The 21,614-nt window shown below is 43.0% G+C and overlaps 2 protein-coding genes across 2 annotated transcripts; one reads left to right on the top strand and one right to left on the bottom strand.

Annotated features, from left to right (window-relative positions):
* Positions 1-6,374: 6,374 nt before the first annotated feature.
* LOC147972104 (uncharacterized) lies at positions 6,375-10,368 on the top strand. Its single transcript, XM_087524227.1, has 3 exons — positions 6,375-6,900; positions 10,226-10,306; positions 10,352-10,368. The coding sequence occupies exons 1-3, from the start codon at positions 6,375-6,377 to the stop codon at positions 10,366-10,368; spliced, it is 624 nt and encodes a 207-aa protein (XP_087380353.1).
* Positions 10,369-10,667: 299 nt separating this feature from the next.
* On the bottom strand, positions 10,668-21,549 carry LOC125507174 (uncharacterized). Its single transcript, XM_087524226.1, has 5 exons — positions 21,322-21,549; positions 20,649-20,837; positions 20,284-20,464; positions 11,404-11,624; positions 10,668-11,312 (listed from the first exon to the last, which is right to left on the bottom strand). Exons 1-5 carry the CDS (start codon positions 21,547-21,549, stop codon positions 10,695-10,697), a joined length of 1,437 nt encoding a protein of 478 aa, XP_087380352.1. The 3' UTR covers positions 10,668-10,694.
* Positions 21,550-21,614: the final 65 nt, after the last annotated feature.

Below are 21,614 nucleotides of genomic sequence, written 5' to 3'. Positions count from 1 at the left end.
CTAAAAGTTTATGAACGTAATCTATATTAAAAATCTTGTTTTATAAATGATATAATTTCCCCCAAAGTTTAAGAACGTATTCTAAATTGAAAGTATTCAAACAACTGGGAGCAACAACCTCTGAAACTTTCAGGCAAGTACAACCATCATCTGGTAGCTAAAATTGCACAAGACGATACCTACTAAGAAGCCAAATGAGAGAATAGAAACACAGATTCTTGTGCAATTGTAACAAACAGTGGCTACAATTATTGGTTCACATGCATATTTTGGTTCAAGGAAAATCATACTCCCTCCGTCCCATAATATAAGAACGTTTTTGACACTATTGTAGTGTCAAAAACGTTCTTATATTATGGGACGGAGGGAGTAGTAACCACCCCGTGTAATGAAAGTTATTCTGTCAGAGTATGAAATTTGGTGTATCTCTATCTTGCGTAAGTTACTGTATTTAAGACCTCATCACCGGGAATGCGATGTACGACAATATTTCCTGCTCCCATCAACAACGCCTCATAGCAAATAGGGGTACAACAAATAGCAGTTTGGGAGAACATCCGCGAACAGTTTTATTTATAATCAATTCATGTATCACTTGAGTAGCAGTACAAATATACACATAGTGCTGAAGATTTTACGAAACATGTAATAAGGAATAAATGAGTTGAACTGATTGCAATCCAATGTGGAATCAACAAATCTCTTAAATAACTTCTCCCAAGCAGAAGATTTGTGTACTCCCTTTGGCTCATGTTCTACCATCTCCAACACTATTTGCTTCTCTGCCAAGAAAATAATATGTAATTATAGCAATAAATTAGTAAGAGTACTTTGTAATGCTATCACTGTAGAATTGATTACCTACATTTAGTGTACAATTTTATGATACATACATAAGGAATGTGGAAAAGATTCAGTGTGATATTACAATAATCCACGCCAGCAATATATCTTGTGACACAAACACGCATCATATATATTTTCTTTTGGAAAGTGCAAAACTTTGGTATTCCCGTCGGGCATTATATCACAGGTCAATCAAGTTCTCCACTGAAATCAAAGCCTCATCTCTCCCACGTTGTTTCCCTTATAGGAAACAACTCCTGTGAAGAAGCAAGCTCTTCTTCTGCTTTAGGAATGAGAAGATACTTGTGAATAGGCCAAAAGTAAGATGATATGTCTTCTAGCCGAACCAGTGTCTACATTCAGGCTCAAGTACTATGCATCGAATTTAAGCTACATCACAAGGAAATCAACCTGGAAACATGATAGGAAAAACTACAGCTTTGATGGTATAGAAATAGTAACATTGATGCCACATTTTGTTTCTTGGATAGAGGTTCGTTTGCAAGATCTGGAAGTAGGTCTAAAAGATTTGGTAAGTAGACATAGCGTGTGCTCCAACAACAATTATATGAAACACGCTGTTTTGATGGGTTGGAGTCAAGGTTAATCAAAATAATATACTCTTGTTGATTATTATATACATTGGGAACAAATGGGCATCAAATGCGAGAATCAAATTTACCTTCAAGGGATCTTTCAAAAACTATTTACCTTCAAGGACACCTATGTACTCTTCATTTAGAGGGAAATGTGGCCAGAGGCATCATGCAGTACTCCAGACTTGATCTTACTTTTCCATGTTTCCTGTATCTAATGCGAGCCAATGATTTTCCTCAATGTGTTATACTGTGTATTTAGGAATGAAATTATCAGGGAAATTATTAGCGCTTGTTCGCTTATTGATAGAGCAACCGGGTTATGATTTTCACACATTTGACTTTATTGTTGTAAGCAATCTGTGGAATACATCAACAGACACTACCATGTCATGAATGATACACATACATATCAATAATTCTCATTGCAGGTTGCCAGAGAAAGAACGCTTAGTTACATGGATAGTAAAACATGAAGAGACGGGGCTTGGCTGGCCCCGTGAAGAAATTACCAGGCATGCAATTGTCAGATGAAGACCAATCCAAGCAAGATATGAGAAAGAACCTTCGGAATTAGCCTGAACCGATAGACCAAAAGCAAGATGTACACTGCTTGTACAAAATTAAGGCCTCTTTTGATTCATAGGATATGATTATCATAAGAATAGGAATCTTGTAGGAAATAAGATGACATGTATCTCAAATCCTATGAGTAGGAAATAGGAAACAAGATGTCATTTGGTTGACACCAAAGGAATTTTTCCATTGAGTCTAGGCTCTTTTTTATTTTCCTATGAAATGTGGAGGATAGAAACCAATCCTATGTAGGAATAGGAATCCATTCCTATGAACCAAAGGGTTCTAAAAGAAAAAATCCTATAAAAATCCTATCCTGTAGAATTCCTATAAAATTCCTCTAAACCAAAAAAGGCCTAATATTGAAAATAAATCAAAGGAATTGTTAGGTTAAAGATGGAATTGTAGGGAAAATTCTGCAGTAAGGTCGAAGATGGAGGGGCTACTTTAGTCAATAACTATAGCTGCTCAAGGTGTTACTGCAGGAGGAAGAAGGGGAACATGAGACACGAGAGCGTGAGGGATATATATATATATATATATATATATATATATGACTCCAAGCAATATATATGTGTGTGTGTGTATATATATATATATGACTCCTCTTCTGTACTCCTGGGAGTATGTACTCTCATTCTCAATATATCTCATATACGCATTAATTATACCTCTTTATTATTCTTAATATACTTTATTAAATATTCTAAGATACCCCAATATGAGTTTTGTTGAAAAAATATCATCTGTGATGTACTTTTTGTAATATACCTTTTTCACGTACAAACACATCAGTATATACGTAAACATTTAAAAATATGTAGACTCATATGCATTTTTTCATGAAACTCATTTTGGGGTATCTAATAATTACTAATGAAGTATATTAAAAATAATAAAATGGTATAAAAGATTCATCTATGTGGTATATGAGAAGCGGGAGTACTCCCAGTACTACACAACCATTTTCCTATATATATATATATATATATATTCATCACCCAGGGTGCAGAATAAATTATTCTTCACCTGAGATAATCTTACAATCATTTCATAATTAAATTACGTTTGGAATTCAAATAGTTACATTTCTATTGATTCACTACGTAAAATCTAACATAAGAAAATAAAAATATAGGTCATAAGACAAGAAAATTTATAGTTTATGTGTATTTTAGACTATGTTTTTACGTTTGTAATTTTACATAACATAAAATATTTTTTATGACGATTATATATTTTCTTACGGTCACTTTTTGTGTCGGAAATAAGACAAAAAACTTACGGAACGTAAAATTACGGTGCATTGATGGTAAAATAGAAGGAGTGAAGAATAACTATTTCTCAACCAGAGTGACGAATAGCGCGACCCTATATATATATATATATATATATATATATATATATATATATATATATATATATATATATATATATATATATATATGACAAATGTTTCCTACAAGCAGTGGTAGTTACCACCACTTGCGTTTTGTATGTTGTATGTACTATCTATCAAAACCGAGAGTATGTACGTGTAGTATGTAGTATATAACAATGATTAGGTAGTATATATACTAATTTTTCAGTAGTATGTACCATGTTTTGAGTATGCTCTTTTTTACATACAAATATGTAAGTATTTCACAAATATAATAAAAACTATGGGTTCATATGTAATTTTTTAATATAACTTGCTTTGAAATATCTTAGATATATTATATGAACATATTTAAAATAATAAAATAATATATATAATATCACATGGTAGTATATGAGATATGTGGAGTAACTACCACCGGGTGGTAGGATGGATTTTTCCTATATATATATATATATATATAGGCGGATGAACTTGAGTACGTGTAGGTTTTCGAAATAGTATCCGCATCCATTAATCGCCACCGGCAAGTGGCGCGCATTACCTATCATAAATGAGTAATAGGAACGGATGCTTTGGTGGCTTAATTACAGCGGATCGACTTCAATTGCCACTCAATGCCTACAACGCTACTTTTCCCTTCTGCACCAGCTGCCTATGCGTGCATCGCTTCTCCCTCGCATCGATTGGCAAGGTCCGCACCGCGTCGCCTCGCTCCACGTCAGTCTCTCGTACAGTACATGTGCTCGATTGGATCGAGGCTCAATCGCGAGAAGAGGAAGGTGGAGCAAGGATTGTTGGGTGGGCTTCATGCAAGAGCAAGGGCCCAATTAACTACAGGCCTTCAATTTTGTTGCGAGAGTAGCTCCCAGTCCGGTAGCCAGAAGTAGTGCGCATCTGTTTGATTAGACGGCCGAAAACTCCTAAAACAGTAGATCCGACGGCCAAAAATGCTAATGGTCTGAGATGGCTGGAAAAGCGCTCAGTTTTAATGTATCTAAATGTGATGGTTACTCATAAAAATATGAATATAATTTGTTAACTTCATCTAGATGGGAATCAACAGTCTTACATTTTTTTATCTAATAAAACCGCCATGGTTGGTCTGTCCGTTGGTGAGGAGAAGCTGATAGAACAAGTGATCCGGCTTTTAGCGAGCCGGCTTAAGTTTCTCTTGACAGATATTATTTCACCAAACCAAAGCGCCTTTGTTCCGGGGCAGCTCATCACGAATAATTTTCTTGTGGCTTTTGAATCATATCATGCAATTAAGACAAAAACAGTTGGTAAATATGGTACTTGTGCGGTGAAACTTGATATGCACAAGGCTTACGACCGGGTCGAGTGGTGTTTTCTGGAGAAGGTTTTACTAAGACTGGGGTTTAGGCCCAGCTGGGTGGCATTGATTTATGGAGTGTGTAAAATCTGTAAGGTACCAAGTCCGAGTTAATAATGATTTATCTGACTATTTTGTTCCGTCCAGGGGTCTTAGACAGGGGGATCCGCTCTCGCCATACTTATTCTTGCTTTGTGATGAAGGCCTTTCTAGCTTGATTATGCATGAAGAGGAGGCGGGTAATTTGCTTGGAGTTCGGGTTTGCCGGGACGCCCCACCGGTTTCACATCTACTGTTTGCCGATGACTCTCTTATCCTTATGAGGGCCGATGCAGCAAATGCTAATAGTCTTCGGAGAGCACTGGACGATTACTGTGCTGCCTCGGGACAACTGTTGAGTGAAGCTAAATCAAGTATTTTCTTTAGCCCCTGTACCCCTGTTGAAACTCGAGTGGAGGTGTGCACAACTCTAAATATTATGGCGGAGGCGATCACGGACAAATATTTGGGACTACCCCCAATTATGGGAATTGACAGGTTAGATTGTTTTCAACATCTTATTGACAGAGTTCTGTGCAGAATAAGGGGATGGAAAGAAAAATTGTTATCTGTGGGAGGTAGGGAGGTCTTGCTGAAGGCAGTGATACAGGCTATCCCGTCGTATGCTATGTCAATTTTTAAATTGCCCAAACAGGTGTGCAATAGCATTACAACGGCCATGTCTAAATATTGGTGGGGCGATGATGATATAAAAAACATATGCATTGGTTTGCATGGTGGAAGATGTGTGTTTCAAAAGAGAAAGGAGGCATGGGATTCAGAGACTTGCACTGTTTTAATATGGCACTTTTGGCTAAGCAGTGTTGGAGGTTGTTGTCTGAACCAGAATCACTTTGTGCGAGAGTGTTGAAGGCTAAATATTTTCCTGAGGGCGACCTTCTGAATTGTAGTCTTAAGAAGGGTAGTTCTTATACATGGCAGAGCCTATGAAGTGGGATACAAACTTTCAAGAGAGGGCATATATGGAGAGTAGGGGATGGCTCTCAAATAAACATATGGGAGGATCCATGGATCCCAACCAGCCCTACACGGGGAGTAATGACCCCGAGGGGTAATATTGTTATCACACGTGTCTCTGAGTTGATAGATGAAGAGAATAGAGTTTGGGATGAGCAGTTGCTTAATGAATTATTTTGGCCAGTCGATGTACATCGTATTCTGAATATACCTCTGGCTATAGGTATGATGAATGATTTTGTCTCTTGGCACTGCAATAAGAACGGTATTTTTTCTGTACGGTCAGCTTATCATGAAGAGTGGGAACACCAACATGGACGAAAGTTGAGAATGACAAACTCAGTTCAATCCTCAAGTACTAGTCCTATTTGGAGTACCATTTGGAAATTAAGTGTACCCGCCAAGATAAAGATTGTGAGAGTTCCCTTGTCTGGGGGTTCTAGAAAATAGACATATGATCACGAGTTCGCAATGTCCTATGTGTAGTATCGATTGTGAGAGTATTAAACATGCCCTATTCTTATGCCCACGAGTACAAGATGTGTGGCGCATCCTAGGTCTAGGACAATTGGTGGCTGAGGTATGTATTGCACAACGTGAGGGAGGATCAGTACTAGATGACATGTTTCTGTCCAAGAGCAGCCTACAGGCAACGGTGACGGGAGTCCAACGCAATGCACTGGTGGCAACCACTGTATGGTATGTGTCGTGGGAGCGTCGCCGCTACACCCACGAGGAGTTTCTACAGGACCCGTCCAGATCGGCGCAGGCTATTGCAGCTCTAGCTAAAAATTTCACGAGAGCTAGAAATAAGAACACAAAGATCAGGAGGCACGGCTGGGAGAGGCCACCTGAGGGAATTATAAAATTGAACGTCGACACGGGATTTGAGATGGACAGCGGCTCTGGGAGTACAGGAGCTATCCTGCGAGATGACATGGGAAATTTTATAGTTGCTTCGTGCGGGGACATTACCTTTGTGGAGGATGCGGCGATGGCAGAAGCAAGGGCTTTGAGAAATGGGTTGTTACTTGCTAATGATATGGGTTGCAACAAACTTTATGTCGAAGCGGACTGCATGGAGGTGATTGATGTTATGCAGAACGGCGGGAACTTCCTCGGACATGCGGCGGCAATCTATGAAGAATGTACTTTCTTAGCTCGTAATTTTAGTTTTATTGTTTTTAATCACTGTCCTAGAGAAGCCAATATGGCGGCCGATGTGTTGGCTAGGAATTTGGAGTCCTCTCGAACTATTGTTTGGAAGTTGGAGCCTCCGGGTTTTCTAGTGGACGTCCTATCAAACGATGTATCTTTATTTTCACATGAAATATAAACCGCCATGATGGCTTTCCCTAAAAAAAAGTGATCCGGCTTTGCTTTGTTTTTTTAGCGTCGTCCAAACCGTCACGGCATGCTGCTGTTTTTGTTAGAAGAAATAACAGCTCCTGCTGATGTGGCAATCCAGTGTGAGGGAAAACTCGCGCTGTGATTGGTTGAACATACCGTCCCACGGATCGCTATTCCAAACCGTCAGATACTCTGAGATCCAACGGCTAGCAAACCTCCCCCTCTTTCTAGTCTGTTCTGCAGCCCGCCCACGTGTTGTCTTCTCTTCCAGAGAAATCCTCCCAGACTCCTCTGGTTCCCCAAATCTCGCCGTTGAACCAGCACCCTCTCCAGCCGCACCACCCGCCGCCAGCCCGCCGTACTCACCTCCTCCCCTTCTGGCTCCTCGCCGTCCTGCCCACATCCCCCGCCTCCCACCGTGCCCATCTACCCCACAATCGGCCGCGCCCCTATGCACACCGCATCGCCACAGTGCCCTCACCCCCAGCCGGATCCCGTCGAGATCTATGAGCCCACGACAACTGTGGGTAGATCACAGCGCGGTCATACCCATCCCTCACCTCTAGCCTCCCCTACCCCTTTCTCTCCCCACCTGCCTGATCCAGGCGTCCCCTACCCCTTTCTCTCCCCACCGGCCTGATCCAGGCGTCGGTGCCCTTGATGCAGGTTGTGCCCGTGTCACCATGTCGAGCGAGCGGGCTCGTTGGTGGGCGCGCCGAACTATTGCTTGGACGACGAGATCCCAGGGCAATGGGTACTGGTGCTCGAGGTCCCAGTGCAATGGATACTGGTGCGGCCACTCCTTGTAATCCCGTCCAGCTCCGCGCATCTGATGTACTAAAGTGGCACCAAATCGAGCTAAAACGGCGAGCAGCGCCAAGGACACCGGAGTCGCGCCATCCATCATGAATAGACGGGATGTGGAGAATCTCCGGCGAGCGATGGGCGGAGATGGAGTGGGGGGCTGTGGCCTTCGTTGCAAATGACCTTTTGTAATATTTTAGTTTTTAGCGGTCCGTTTTGCCTTTGCTCCTTATGTAATTTGCTTTTATTTGACGATGATATGTGCAGAAATATTAAGGAAATCTAATGGTCTGTAAGTACGAATTGGACCCAAACTAATTGGCAGCTGATTCGGTCGAAAGAATATTGAGCTATAAAAACTTAGTTTGAAACCCTATTTGGGCTAATTCATGGGCTGGAATTCTATTTGGGCCATTTGCCACAAAGGCTATAACAAAATTATTGGGCCAAAATTTGAAACAATTGGGCCGCCATGTCAAATCCTTGTTGGCCGCCATGTAATACGTTGATGTGAAATGCATGGTTAACGCCGTTATCTAATACTAACCTGTGACGGTCAAGAACCGTCATGGATCCATGACGGATTTGGCAATCCGTCAAGGAGTGCATGGTGGCCAAATTATGACGCGATATACATGACGGATTCAGAATCCGTCATGAATGCCCTATCTTGACGGTTATGCATAATTGTGACAGTCCGAGTCCGTCATGTATTAACACATTCCTTGTAGTGCAAGCTCGGCTATTGCTCATTTGCCATCGAACAAACCAATGTTGCTCTTGTGCTGCTTACAAGCTCGTTTCTTTGCCAATTTGTCATCAACCGTTTAAGTCGGTGTGAACCACTTCTGTCAAAGTAAGCAAAATGACGATTTTGCCCTCAATGGCAAATGACCATGCTGAACCAGTTCTATTCAAATTAACATACTGAGATTACGTATTTCTAAAAAAAATTGGTAGCACCTGTCTTGTAATTTTAGATCGAACAATTTATGAGAATAATATAATATTTTCATCATAACACGTAACAAGGATAATAGGTAGCACCTTGCTGCAGCTAGCTTGCATGACAATAACATATTGGGACATTTCCATTTTCCCCCTAATTTTCGTCTGACCTCATCGTTACCTCTAAATAAAAACATGCTCAATTATGCCCCTCTTCCGTCATGTGCCATTATGGAAATACCCTTCCGTGCCGTTTCCGTTTGGTCAAAGGGGTTTGACCGTCATTGAAACGTTTCCGGCTGACGGCAGCGCATCGGCTCTCTCCTCACTCTTTCATCCCGGCTCATTTTGCCTCTTCCACCATTGTTACACTTCGCTATGTATGTCCATATCTATTGCTCTGGAATATATCCCTTAGTTTTCTCTTCTATTAAGCATCTCAGAATGGCTATGCTTCTCTTATTTTTGTGTGTGGGTATACAGTTTGGCATTGGAGTTGCTCCAGGATCTCCTGCTATAAAGCCTGATCATGCATGCACAACTCTTTTTTGTCTTTTAATTTGTATGGTACCTCATATACCCCCTCTTGCTAATGCAGTGTCCACATGTCATGTACTTATCATCCACCATGATTGGTCATGTTTTACTGACTCTTTCTTAATTATTATTGTTGGCATCATAGTTTGCAGGTGGATTTAATTTTTTTGGTGCTTAGCCATGCTTTGGTTTTGATTAATCATCCAATATCTGCCGTCATCTTTTATTTAGATGTATCATTTGTTGCTATGCTTTTGTGTGTAGTACACAAGTGATGGGATTTATGTAGAGCTTTAATTTTCTTCTGACAGCATTTGAAAGTTTTTTCTTTTTGCATTGCAAACACCCAACTTAGACTTCATTTTAGCAAAGGTGGTGTACCATGGATGTCATAATTGTTTGGCAAATAATTGTGAAAATACCGTTTCAGTTTTCCTATGTGAACCGCCGAATGCCAATCATCATTTTTGCCTATATTTTAGACAGGTACTTCCTGTTGTTGAAGGAGCCAAGGAGGTCGTAGGTCCGAAATACTTGATTCTCGTGTATGTTCTCATATATATATATATATATATATATATATATAGTTATCTGTGCTCTCAAATTTCTGCTCCATTTGTACTTGCTAATGTTGGTTTCCATTTTTTGATTTTCAGAATATGTTCCATAAAAGCAGAGCACGCTTTCTTTCTGTTCATTCTTCCATGGTGCATTTTATATAAGCAGGAACTACTTTACTGTTTATTCTACGAATACATAATGATGTAGTAGAATGGCTGGGTCCAAAACGTTCTGTTTGCACTACAGATTTACGCTGATACAATTTGGATACAGCGTTCCAGCTTAAATATTTTGGTTCAGCTCGGCTAGACTCAGCTAATCATTGTATCCACTTTGCGCTGCCCATCTTTGGCAGTACATTTTGCCTGTATACATCCTATGCAACTGTTTTGTATACAGTTTTTCACCTTGATTGAAAAACACAATGTTGACTGTTGAAGTCACCGTATTTTTGTCTCAGTTAAGCAACGTTGGTTTTTTTTTTTTACTTAGCTTTGCGCTACTATCCGAATCTAAGTTATTCCTAGTGATAATAATAATTCGAGATGTCGATTTCCATCCATTAAAAAAGACACTCTTTGGCAGGAATAACAGAGTAGTAAATCAAACACCTTCATTCCAAAATATAAAGATACGAGTACATGGAATCTACAGCCGTCTGCTAGAAAATAAAGATACTTTCCAGAATACAGAATACTTTCGAGGCGTCGATTTCCATCCATCAAACAGATGCTCAGCCGGATCACATCAAAAGGCTCTCGTCTCCCACATCCTTGATCATATCTTGCCTCTCGCGTCTGGGAACAGCTGTCCAGACAAGTTTCACCTCCACAAGTGCGGAACCTAATCTATAATGCATCATCTCATTGGATCGTCCTAAAGGTACGATGATGTTTTTATTAAAAACATCACCAACGCTACGACCGGTGACAAGGAGCACCAACTTTCTACCAAGTGGGACAGCTACAACATGCCGACTCAAGGGAACGGTTCCTGCCTCAATCTCTGCTGCTGCTTTACCACCGTTGTAAAGATCCATACTATACTCATAATTCTTGGTAGTCCAGGCGGCAACTCTTGAGACACTACACGGTCCCTTCAAAATATTGACTTCAATGGTAGCTTCAATGGGATATACAACATACGCACATCTCACTTCCACCCTACTCAGATAACTATTTAGACTCACACCCATGGTCTGCTTATCATTAGGGAGGCGGGCCCTGTTGAAAACGATCACACCTTTGCTGAAATCTTCAACCTCACCTCCATCACGGACTATCTTTAAATTCATCTCAAAATATATTCTGTCTGCCGGAACAAGCCCTCGGCATGGATCCATCAAAGTTAACTTGCCATCCTGCAAAAAGAAAATTCAACCAAAATAATCTTTCCATGTGTTTTGGAGCCATACATAAGCATAGGAAAAGATTGGAGGCACAAATACATACCGCCGAGGTGATGAGTTGGGGATCATCCCTTTCACGCCTGAAGAGATAAACACATCTATAGTCGACCTGGTCTCTTGCTACAACGGTACCAAAAACTTTTATCGGGAAGCCAACTTCCGATTCCTTTACTTTCAAGGTAATGACATTTACACATGATCCTACGATCGAGTTACATATTGGTGAAGGAATCATGTTAAGCCGCGGACCACGACAAAAATCAGCTGTGGATAGAGGCCACAATCACAAATCAAAACCAACATGTTGTTGAGGAACGTTGCAGAAAACAAAATTTTTCCTACTCGTTTCACCAAGATCCATCTAGGAGTTCATCTAGCAACGAGTGATTAGATGCATCTACGTATCTTGTAGATCGCGAGCGGAAGCGTTCAAAGAACGGGGATGATGTAGTCGAACACGACGTGATTCAAATCACCGATGATCAAGCACCGAACGGACGGTGCCTCCGCGTTCAACACACGTACGGAACGGATGACGTCTCCTCCTTTCTTGATCCAGCAAGGGGGGAAGAGGGTTTGATGAAGATCCAGCAGCACGACGGCGTGGTGGTGGATGCAGGGCGTCACAGTAGCAGGGCTTCGCCTATACTACGAGAGAGAGACGTAACGGGGAGAGAGGAAGCACCAAAGGCTGAGGTATGAAATCCCTCCTCTCCCCCACTATATATAGGAGGGCCAAGGGGGGGGGTGCGCAGCCTAGGAGATCCAATCTCCTAGGTGCGGCGGCCAGGGGAGGGTTTCCCTCCCCCCAAGGCACCTCGGGGTGCCTTCCACCACTTGGACTCCTCCGTGGTGGAAACCCTAGGCGCATGGGCCTAGTAGGGCTGGTGCCCTTGGCCCATGAAGGCCAAGGCGCACCCCCTACAGCCCATGTGGCCCCCCGGGACAGGTGGCCCCACCCGGTGGGCCCCCGGGACCCCTCTGGTGGTCCCGGTACAATACCGATAACCCCGAAACTTGTCCCGATGGCCGAAACAGCACTTCCTATATATAATTCTTTACCTCCGGACCATTCCGGAACTCCTCGTGACGTCCGGGATCTCATCCGGGACTCCGAACAACATTCGGGTTACTGCATATTCATATCTTTATAACCCTAGCGTCACCGAACCTTAAGTGTGTAGACCCTACGGGTTCGGGAGACAAGCAGACATGACCGAGACGACTCTCCGGTCAATAACCAACAGCGGGATCTGGATACCCATGATGGCTCCCACATGCTCCACGATTATCTCATCGGATGAACCACGATGTCGAGGATTAATCAACCCCGTATACAATTCCCTTTGTTAATCGGTATGTTACTTGCCCGAGACTCGATCGTCGGTATCCCAATACCTTGTTCAATCTCGTTACCGGCAAGTCACTTTACTCGTACCGTAATGCATGATCCCGTGATCAACCACTTGGTCACCTTGAGCTCATAATGATGATGCATTACCGAGTGGGCCCAGTGATACCTCTCCGTTATCCAGAGTGACAAATCCCAGTCTCGATCCGTGTTAACCCAACAGACACTTTCGGAGATACCTGTAATGCACCTTTATAGTCACCCAGTTACGTTGTGACGTTTGATACACCCAAAGCACTCCTACGGTATCCGGGAGTTACACGATCTCATGGTCAAAGGAAAAGATACTTGACATTGGAAAAGCTCTAGCAAACGAACTACACGATCTTTGTACTATGCTTAGGATTGGGTCTTGTCCATCACATCATTCTCCTAATGATGTGATCCCGTTATCAATGACATCCAATGTCCATAGCCAGGAAATCATGACTATCTGTTGATCAACGAGCTAGTCAACTAGAGGCTTACTAGGGACATATTATGGTCTATGTATTCACACGTGTATTATGATTTCCGGATAATACAGTTATAGCATGAATAAAGACAATTATCATGAACAAAGAAATATAATAATAATGCTTTTATTATTGCCTCTAGGGCATATTTCCAACAGTCTCCCACTTGCACTAGAGTCAATAATCTAGTTACATTGTGATGAATCGAACACCCATGGAATTCTGGTGTTGATCATGTTTTGCCCTAGGGAGAGGTTTAGTCAACGGATCTGCTATATTCAGGTCCGTATGTACTTTACAAATCTCTATGTCTCCATCTTGAACATTTTCACGAATGGAGTTGAAGCGACGCTTGATGTGCCTTGTCTTCTTGTGAAACCTGGGCTCCTTGGCAAGTGCAATAGCTCCAGTGTTGTCACAAAAGAGTTTGATTGGCCCCGACGTATTGGGTATGACTCCTAGGTCGGTGATGAACTCCTTCACCCATATAGCTTCATGTGCTGCCTCCGAGACTGCCATGTACTCCGCTTCACATGTAGATCCCGCCACGACGCTCTGTTTGCAGCTGCACCAGCTCACTGCTCCACCATTCAACATATACACGTATCCGGTTTGTGACTTAGAGTCATCCAGATCTGTGTCGAAGCTAGCGTCGACGTAACCCTTTACGACGAGCTCTTCGTCACCTCCATAAACGAGAAACATTTCCCTAGTCCTTTTTAGGTACTTCAGGATATTCTTGACCGCTGTCCAGTGTTCCTTGCCGGGATTACTTTGGTACCTTCCTACCAAACTTACGGCAAGGTTTACATCAGGTCTGGTACACAGCATGGCATACATAATAGAACCTATGGCTGAGGCATAGGGGATGACACTCATCTCTTCTATCTCTTCTGCCGTGGTCGGACATTGAGCTGAGCTCAATTTCATACCTTGCAAAACAGGCAAGAACCCTTTCTTGGACTGATCCATTTTGAACTTCTTCAAAATCTTATCAAGGTATGTGCTTTGTGAAAGACCTATGAGGCGTCTTGATCTATCTCTATAGATCTTGATGCCTAATATATAAGCAGCTTCTCCAAGGTCCTTCATTGAAAAACTTTTATTCAAGTAGGCCTTGATGCTGTCCAAGAGTTCTATATCATTTCCCATCAAAAGTATGTCATCTACATATAGTATGAGAAATGCTACAGAGCTCCTACTCACTTTCTTGTAAACGCAGGCTTCTCCATAAGTCTGCGTAAACCCAAACGCTTTGATCATCTCATCAAAGCGAATGTTCCAACTCCGAGATGCTTGCACCAGCCCATAAATCGAGCGTTGGAGCTTGCACACCTTGTAAGCATTCTTAGGATCAATAAAACCTTCCGGCTGCATCATATACAATTCTTCCTTAAGGAAACCATTAAGGAATGCCGTTTTGACGTCCATTTGCCATATTTCATAATCATAGAATGCGACAATCGCTAACATGATTCGGACGGACTTCAGCTTCGCTACCGGTGAGAAAGTCTCATCGTAGTCAACCCCTTGAACTTGTCGATAACCCTTAGCGACAAGCCTAGCTTTATAGATGGTCACATTACCATCCGCGTCTGTCTTCTTCTTAAAGATCCATTTATTTTCTATGGCTCGCCGTTCAACGGGCAAGTCAGTCAAAGTCCATACTTCGTTTTCATACATGGATCCTATCTCGGATTTCATGGCTTCTAGCCATTTGTCGGAATCCGGGCCCGCCATCGCTTCTTCATAGTTCGAAGGTTCACTGTTGTCTAACAACATGATTTCCAAGACAGGGTTGCCGTACCACTCTGGTGCGGAACGTGTCCTTGTGGACCTTCGAATTTCAGTAGGAGCTTGATCAGAAGTATCTTGATCATCATCATTAACTTCCTCTCTAGTCAGTGCAGGCACCTCAGGAACATTTTCTTGAGTTGCGTCATTTACCGGTTCAAGAGGTAATACTTCATCAAGCTCTACTTTCCTCCCACTTACTTCTTTCGAGAGAAACTCTTTCTCTAGAAAGAATCCATTCCTGGCAATAAAGATCTTGCCTTGGGATCTGAGGTAGAAGGTATACCCATAAGTTTCTTTAGGGTATCCTATGAAGACGCATTTTTCCGACTTGGGTTCGAGCTTTTCAGGTTGAAGTTTCTTGACATAAGCATCGCATCCCCAAACTTTTAGAAACGACAGCTTAGGTTTCTTCCCAAACCATAATTCATACGGTGTCGTCTCAACGGATTTCGACGGAGCCCTATTTAAAGTGAATGCGGCAGTCTCTAAAGCATAGCCCCAAAAAGATAACGGTAAATCGGCAAGAGACATCATAGATCGCACCATATCTAATAAAGTGCGATTACGATGTTCGGACACACCATTACGCTGAGGTGTTCTAGGCGGCGTTAGTTGTGAAACTATTCCACATTTTCTTAAGTGTGTGCCAAATTCGTGACTCAAGTATTCTCCTCCACGATCTGATCATAGAAACTTGATCTTCCTGTCACGTTGATTCTCAACTTCACTCTGAAATTCCTTGAACTTTTCAAAGGTTTCAGACTTGTGTTTCATTAAGTAGACATACCCATATCTACTTAAGTCATCAGTGAGGGTGAGAACATAACGATAGCCACCGCGAGCCTCAACACTCATTGGACCGCACACATCAGTATGTATGATTTCCAATAAGTTGGTTGCTCGCTCCATTGTTCCTGAGAACGGAGTCTTGGTCATTTTTCCCATGAGGCATGGTTCGCACGTGTCTAATGATTCATAATCAAGAGATTCTAAAAGTCCATCTGCATGGAGCTTCTTCATGCGTTTGACACCTATGTGACCAAGGCGACAGTGCCACAAGTATGTGGGACTATCATTATCAACTTTACATCTTTTGGTATTCACACTATGAATATGTGTAGTAATACGCTCGAGATTCATTAAGAATAAACCATTGACTATCGGAGCATGACCATAAAACATATCTCTCATATAAATAGAACAACCATTATTCTCGGATTTAAATGAGTAGCCATCTCGTATTAAACGAGATCCTGATACAATGTTCATGCTCAGACATGGCACTAAATAACAATTATTGAGGTTTATAACTAATCCCGTAGGTAAATGTAGAGGTAGCGTGCCGACGGCGATCACATCGACCTTGGAACCATTCCCGACGCGCATCGTCACCTCGTCCTTCTCCAGTTCCGGTTTATTCCGCAGCTCCTGTGGTGAGTTACAAATATGAGTAACGACACCGGTATCAAATACCCAGGAGTTACTACGAGTACTGGTAAGGTACACATCAATCACATGTATATCAAATATACCTTTGGTGTTGCCGGCCTTCTTATCCGCTAAGTATTTAGGGCAGTTCCGCTTCCAGTGACCCTTCCCTTTGCAATAAAAGCACTCTGTCTCAGGCTTGGGTCCATTCTTTGACTTCTTCCCGACAGCTTGCTTGCCGGGCGCAGCAACTTCCTTGCCGTCCTTCTTGAAGTTCTTTTTACCCTTGCCCTTCTTGAACTTAGTGGTTTTATTCATCATCAACACTTGATGTTCCTTCTTGACTTCTACCTCTGCTGATTTCAGCATAGCAAATACTTCAGGAATGGTCTTTACCATCCCCTGCATATTGAAGTTCATCACAAAGCTCTTGTAGCTTGGTGGAAGCGACTGGAGGATTCTGTCAATGACCGCGTCATCCGGGAGATTAACTCCCAGCTGAGTCAAGCGGTTATGTAACCCAGACATAGTGAGTATGTGCTCACTGACAGAACTATTTTCCTCCATCTTACAGCTGAAGAATTTATCGGAGACTTCGTATCTCTCGATCCGGGCATGAGCTTGAAAAACCATTTTTAGCTCTTCGAACATCTCATATGCTCCATGTCTCTCAAAACGCTTTTGAAGCCCCGGCTCTAAGCTGTAAAGCATGCCGCACTGTACGAGGGAGTAGTCATCAGTACGTGTCTACCAAGCGTTCATAGCGTCTTGGTTCTTTGGGACGGGTGGATCACCTAGCGGTGCTTGTAGGACATAATCTTTCTTGGCAGCTATGAGGATGATCCTCAGGTTCCGGACCCAGTCCGTATAGTTGCTGCCATCGTCTTTCAGCTTGGTTTTCTCTAGGAACGCGTTGAAATTGAATACAACGTTGGCCATTTGATCTACAGGACATATTGTAAAGATTTTAGACTAAGTTCATGATAATTAAGTTCATCTAATCAAATTATTAATGAACTCCCACTCAGATTAGACATCCCTCTAGTCATCCAAGTGTTACACGATCCAAGTCAACTAATCCGTGTCCGATTAACACGTGAGACGGACTAGTCATCGTCGGTGAACATCTTCATGTTGATCGTATCTTCCATACGACTCGCGTTCGACCTTTCAGTCTCTGTGTTCCGAGGCCATGTCTTCACATGCTTAGGCTCGTCAAGTTAACCCTAAGTGTTTTTGCATGTGTAAAACTTCTTACACCCGTTGTATGTGAACGAAAGGATCTATCACACCCGATTAACATGTGGTGCTTCGAAGCGACGAACTATAGCAACGGTGCACAGTTAGGGGAGAACACTTCTTGAAATTGTTGTAAGGGATCATCTTATTTACTACCGTCGTTTTAAGTAAACAAGATGCAAAACATGATAAACATCACATGTAATCAAATAATAATAGTGACATGATATGGCCAATATCACATAGCTCCTTTGATCTCCATCTTGGGGCTCCATGATCATCCTTGTAGATCGTCATACTCATCGACATATAAGCCGTGATTCCTTGTACAAGAACATGATCAATCTCATACATCACATATATCATTCATCACATCCTTTTGGCCATATCACATCACATAGCATACCCTGCAAAAACAAGTTAGACGTCCTCTAATTGTTGTTTGCATGTTTTACGTGGCTGCTATGGGTTTCTAGCAAGAACGTTTCTTACCTACGCAATGACCACAACGTGATATGCCAATTGCTATTTACCCTTCATAAGGACCCTTTTCATCGAATCCGATCCGACTAAAGTAGGAGAGACAGACACCCGCTAGCCACCTTATGCGACTAGTGCATGTCAGTCGGTGGAACCTGTCTCACGTAAGAGTACGTGTAAGGTCGGTCCGGGCCGCTTCATCCCACGATGCCGCCGAATCAAGATAAGACTAGTAACGGCAAGTATATTGAACAAAATCAACGCCCACAACTACTTTGTGTTCTACTCGTGCAAGAGAACTACGCATAGACCTAGCTCATGATGCCACTGTTGAGGAACGTTGCAGAAAACAAAATTTTTCCTACTCGTTTCACCAAGATCCATCTAGGAGTTCATCTAGCAACGAGTGATTAGATGCATCTACGTACCTTGTAGATCGCGAGCGGAAGCGTTCAAAGAACGGGGATGATGTAGTCGAACACGACGTGATTCAAATCACCGATGATCAAGCACCGAACGGACGGTGCCTCCGCGTTCAACACACGTACGGAACGGATGACGTCTCCTCCTTTCTTGATCCAGCAAGGGGGGAAGAGGGTTTGATGAAGATCCAGCAGCACGACGGCGTGGTGGTGGATGCAGGGCGTCACAGTAGCAGGGCTTCGCCTATACTACGAGAGAGAGACGTAACGGGGAGAGAGGAAGCACCAAAGGCTGAGGTATGAAATCCCTCCTCTCCCCCACTATATATAGGAGGGCCAAGGGGGGGTGGTGCGCAGCCTAGGAGATCCAATCTCCTAGGTGCGGCGGCCAGGGGAGGGTTTCCCTCCCCCCAAGGCACCTCGGGGTGCCTTCCACCACTTGGACTCCTCCGTGGTGGAAACCCTAGGCGCATGGGCCTAGTAGGGCTGGTGCCCTTGGCCCATGAAGGCCAAGGCGCACCCCCTACAGCCCATGTGGCCCCCCGGGACAGGTGGCCCCACCCGGTGGGCCCCCGGGACCCCTCCGGTGGTCCCGGTACAATACCGATAACCCCGAAACTTGTCCCGATGGCCGAAACAACACTTCCTATATATAATTCTTTACCTCCGGACCATTCCGGAACTCCTCGTGACGTCCGGGATCTCATCCGGGACTCCGAACAACATTCGGGTTACTGCATATTCATATCTTTATAACCCTAGCGTCACCGAACCTTAAGTGTGTAGACCCTACGGGTTCGGGAGACAAGCAGACATGACCGAGACGACTCCCCGGTCAATAACCAACAGCGGGATCTGGATACCCATGATGGCTCCCACATGCTCCACGATGATCTCATCGGATGAACCACGATGTCGAGGATTAATCAACCCCGTATACAATTCCCTTTGTTAATCGGTATGTTACTTGCCCGAGACTCGATCGTCGGTATCCCAATACCTTGTTCAATCTCGTTACCGGCAAGTCACTTTACTCGTACCGTAATGCATGATCCCGTGATCAACCACTTGGTCACCTTGAGCTCATAATGATGATGCATTACCGAGTGGGCCCAGTGATACCTCTCCGTTATCCAGAGTGACAAATCCCAGTCTCGATCCGTGTTAACCCAACAGACACTTTCGGAGATACCTGTAATGCACCTTTATAGTCACCCAGTTACGTTGTGACGTTTGATACACCCAAAGCACTCCTACGGTATCCGGGAGTTACACGATCTCATGGTCAAAGGAAAAGATACTTGACATTGGAAAAGCTCTAGCAAACGAACTACACGATCTTTGTACTATGCTTAGGATTGGGTCTTGTCCATCACATCATTCTCCTAATGATGTGATCCCGTTATCAATGACATCCAATGTCCATAGCCAGGAAATCATGACTATCTGTTGATCAACGAGCTAGTCAACTAGAGGCTTACTAGGGACATATTATGGTCTATGTATTCACACGTGTATTATGATTTCCGGATAATACAGTTATAGCATGAATAAAGACAATTATCATGAACAAAGAAATATAATAATAATGCTTTTATTATTGCCTCTAGGGCATATTTCCAACACATGTATGCTCATCAAATGAGTACCTAAAGAAGATTAACGAATGAAACAATTATGAAAATACTCACACTCTTTGTCAAGGTCAAAGAAGGCTAGGTTGAATATGTCGAATCGGGTACGGGTGTAAGCGTTGACCTTAGGATCGTATCCCGTAAACTCTTGACATCGAACTATGTCAAGAGCCTGCAAAGCCTTTTCCTCGAATTCAAGCTCTTGCATTAAACATTGGGTCTCACTGCATGGCAACTCCTGCTTGTCCACAACACGAGGGTAAGACTTTGTTGTTAATCCGCCAGAGCAACAATGAAATAAGTGTAGAAGATGACCATAGGATTTTGTTATTGATGTCACAATGAAACAAGTCATAAGATAAATGACTCTATAGTGGTAAGGTTGCATTACGTGAAAAGAGTGGATCAATCAAGGAACATACCTTGTCGCTCGAACATGTTGTGGAATATTGCAATCGCTTTGCTATCATTTCTCCATCTAATTCCGGAGGAAAGACACTCTTGATGTTGAAGATATTACAAATTTCACGCGGAGATTTCCCCTTTATCTTACTAGCAATAGTCTGGCAAGCTAGGTCAATCAGTCCTCTTATTTGAAGATATTCCGAAGCCTGCAAGTAGTAATGCAAAGCTTAAAGAAATGAATGAGATATGGCATCTTTTTGCTAAGGAGTTGATTGAGCTCTAAGATAATTCTCATTCGAATGAGCAAAACTGTTTGTTGCTATATGGGCATGACTCATATCATAGATAATACTAGTGGCGGAGCTAGGAACCGACGATGCCTTGGACCAAAATCTTACATATCCTTGGTTTCATACCGGGGAGGGTGTAGCAAATCGATTTATGATCTTTAACACCAGATTGAAATCCAACACTTTTAGTTTTGTTTGTGGTGACATAAGTTCCTCTCTACTATTCTTGAATCAAAAGTTTAGAATTCTCACGAATAAGCTCAATGTGAAAGTATGTATGTACGTACTCACCAGGATGAGATCGAAGAGGGCCTCGTGGTTGAAAGCAGCGATGAAGTCCGCATCCCAGTGGGTCAAAGTCGTGGGATCCGGAGGCGTGCATCTTGGAGTAGTCTATCACCTTGGAGAGTGTGTCGCCTCGGACGGGGAGGCGGATGAGGCAGTAGTTGATTTCGCCGCCGCCGCCGTCGCCGGAAGGGATGATGTGGTTCTCGAAGTCGTGCTTCATCATTATTTTGATTTTCCTGCCGCACTGGGCCTCTGCCTCGGACTCTGACAGCACGAAGTCCACGCCGTCCTCGCTCCGCAACATCACCATCTTCTCCTTTTCCTGCCCCTCCGCCGCCATGGGAGAAGCTAGCTTGCAGAATTGGTTGAGGAGGTCGAGGCGGGGAGGCGGGAGGCGGCGCCGGC

This window comes from Triticum urartu, chromosome 5A, assembly GCF_056163025.1.
Source record: "Triticum urartu cultivar PI428250 chromosome 5A, HENAU_Tu73, whole genome shotgun sequence".
NCBI classification, from domain to species: Eukaryota; Viridiplantae; Streptophyta; class Magnoliopsida; order Poales; family Poaceae; genus Triticum; species Triticum urartu.
This window is presented reverse-complemented; position numbering and strand designations above follow the sequence as displayed.

What these genes read in the sequence shown, in the direction of transcription:
- LOC125507174 (XM_087524226.1), bottom strand. Translation starts at nt 21,549, where the DNA reads ATGGCGGCGGAGGGGCAGGAAAAGGAGAAGATGGTGATGTTGCGGAGC. An exon ending in GAGGCGACACACTCTCCAAG is followed by an intron (nt 20,838 to 21,321) that starts GTGATAGACTAC and finishes TACTACTTGCAG; the next exon opens with GCTTCGGAATATCTTCAAAT. An exon ending in CCCAACTCATCACCTCGGCG is followed by an intron (nt 11,313 to 11,403) that starts GTATGTATTTGT and finishes TTCTTTTTGCAG; the next exon opens with GATGGCAAGTTAACTTTGAT.
- LOC147972104 (XM_087524227.1), top strand. Translation starts at nt 6,375, where the DNA reads ATGTTTCTGTCCAAGAGCAGCCTACAGGCAACGGTGACGGGAGTCCAA. An exon ending in GGCGGCAATCTATGAAGAAT is followed by an intron (nt 6,901 to 10,225) that starts GTACTTTCTTAG and finishes ATTTGGATACAG; the next exon opens with CGTTCCAGCTTAAATATTTT.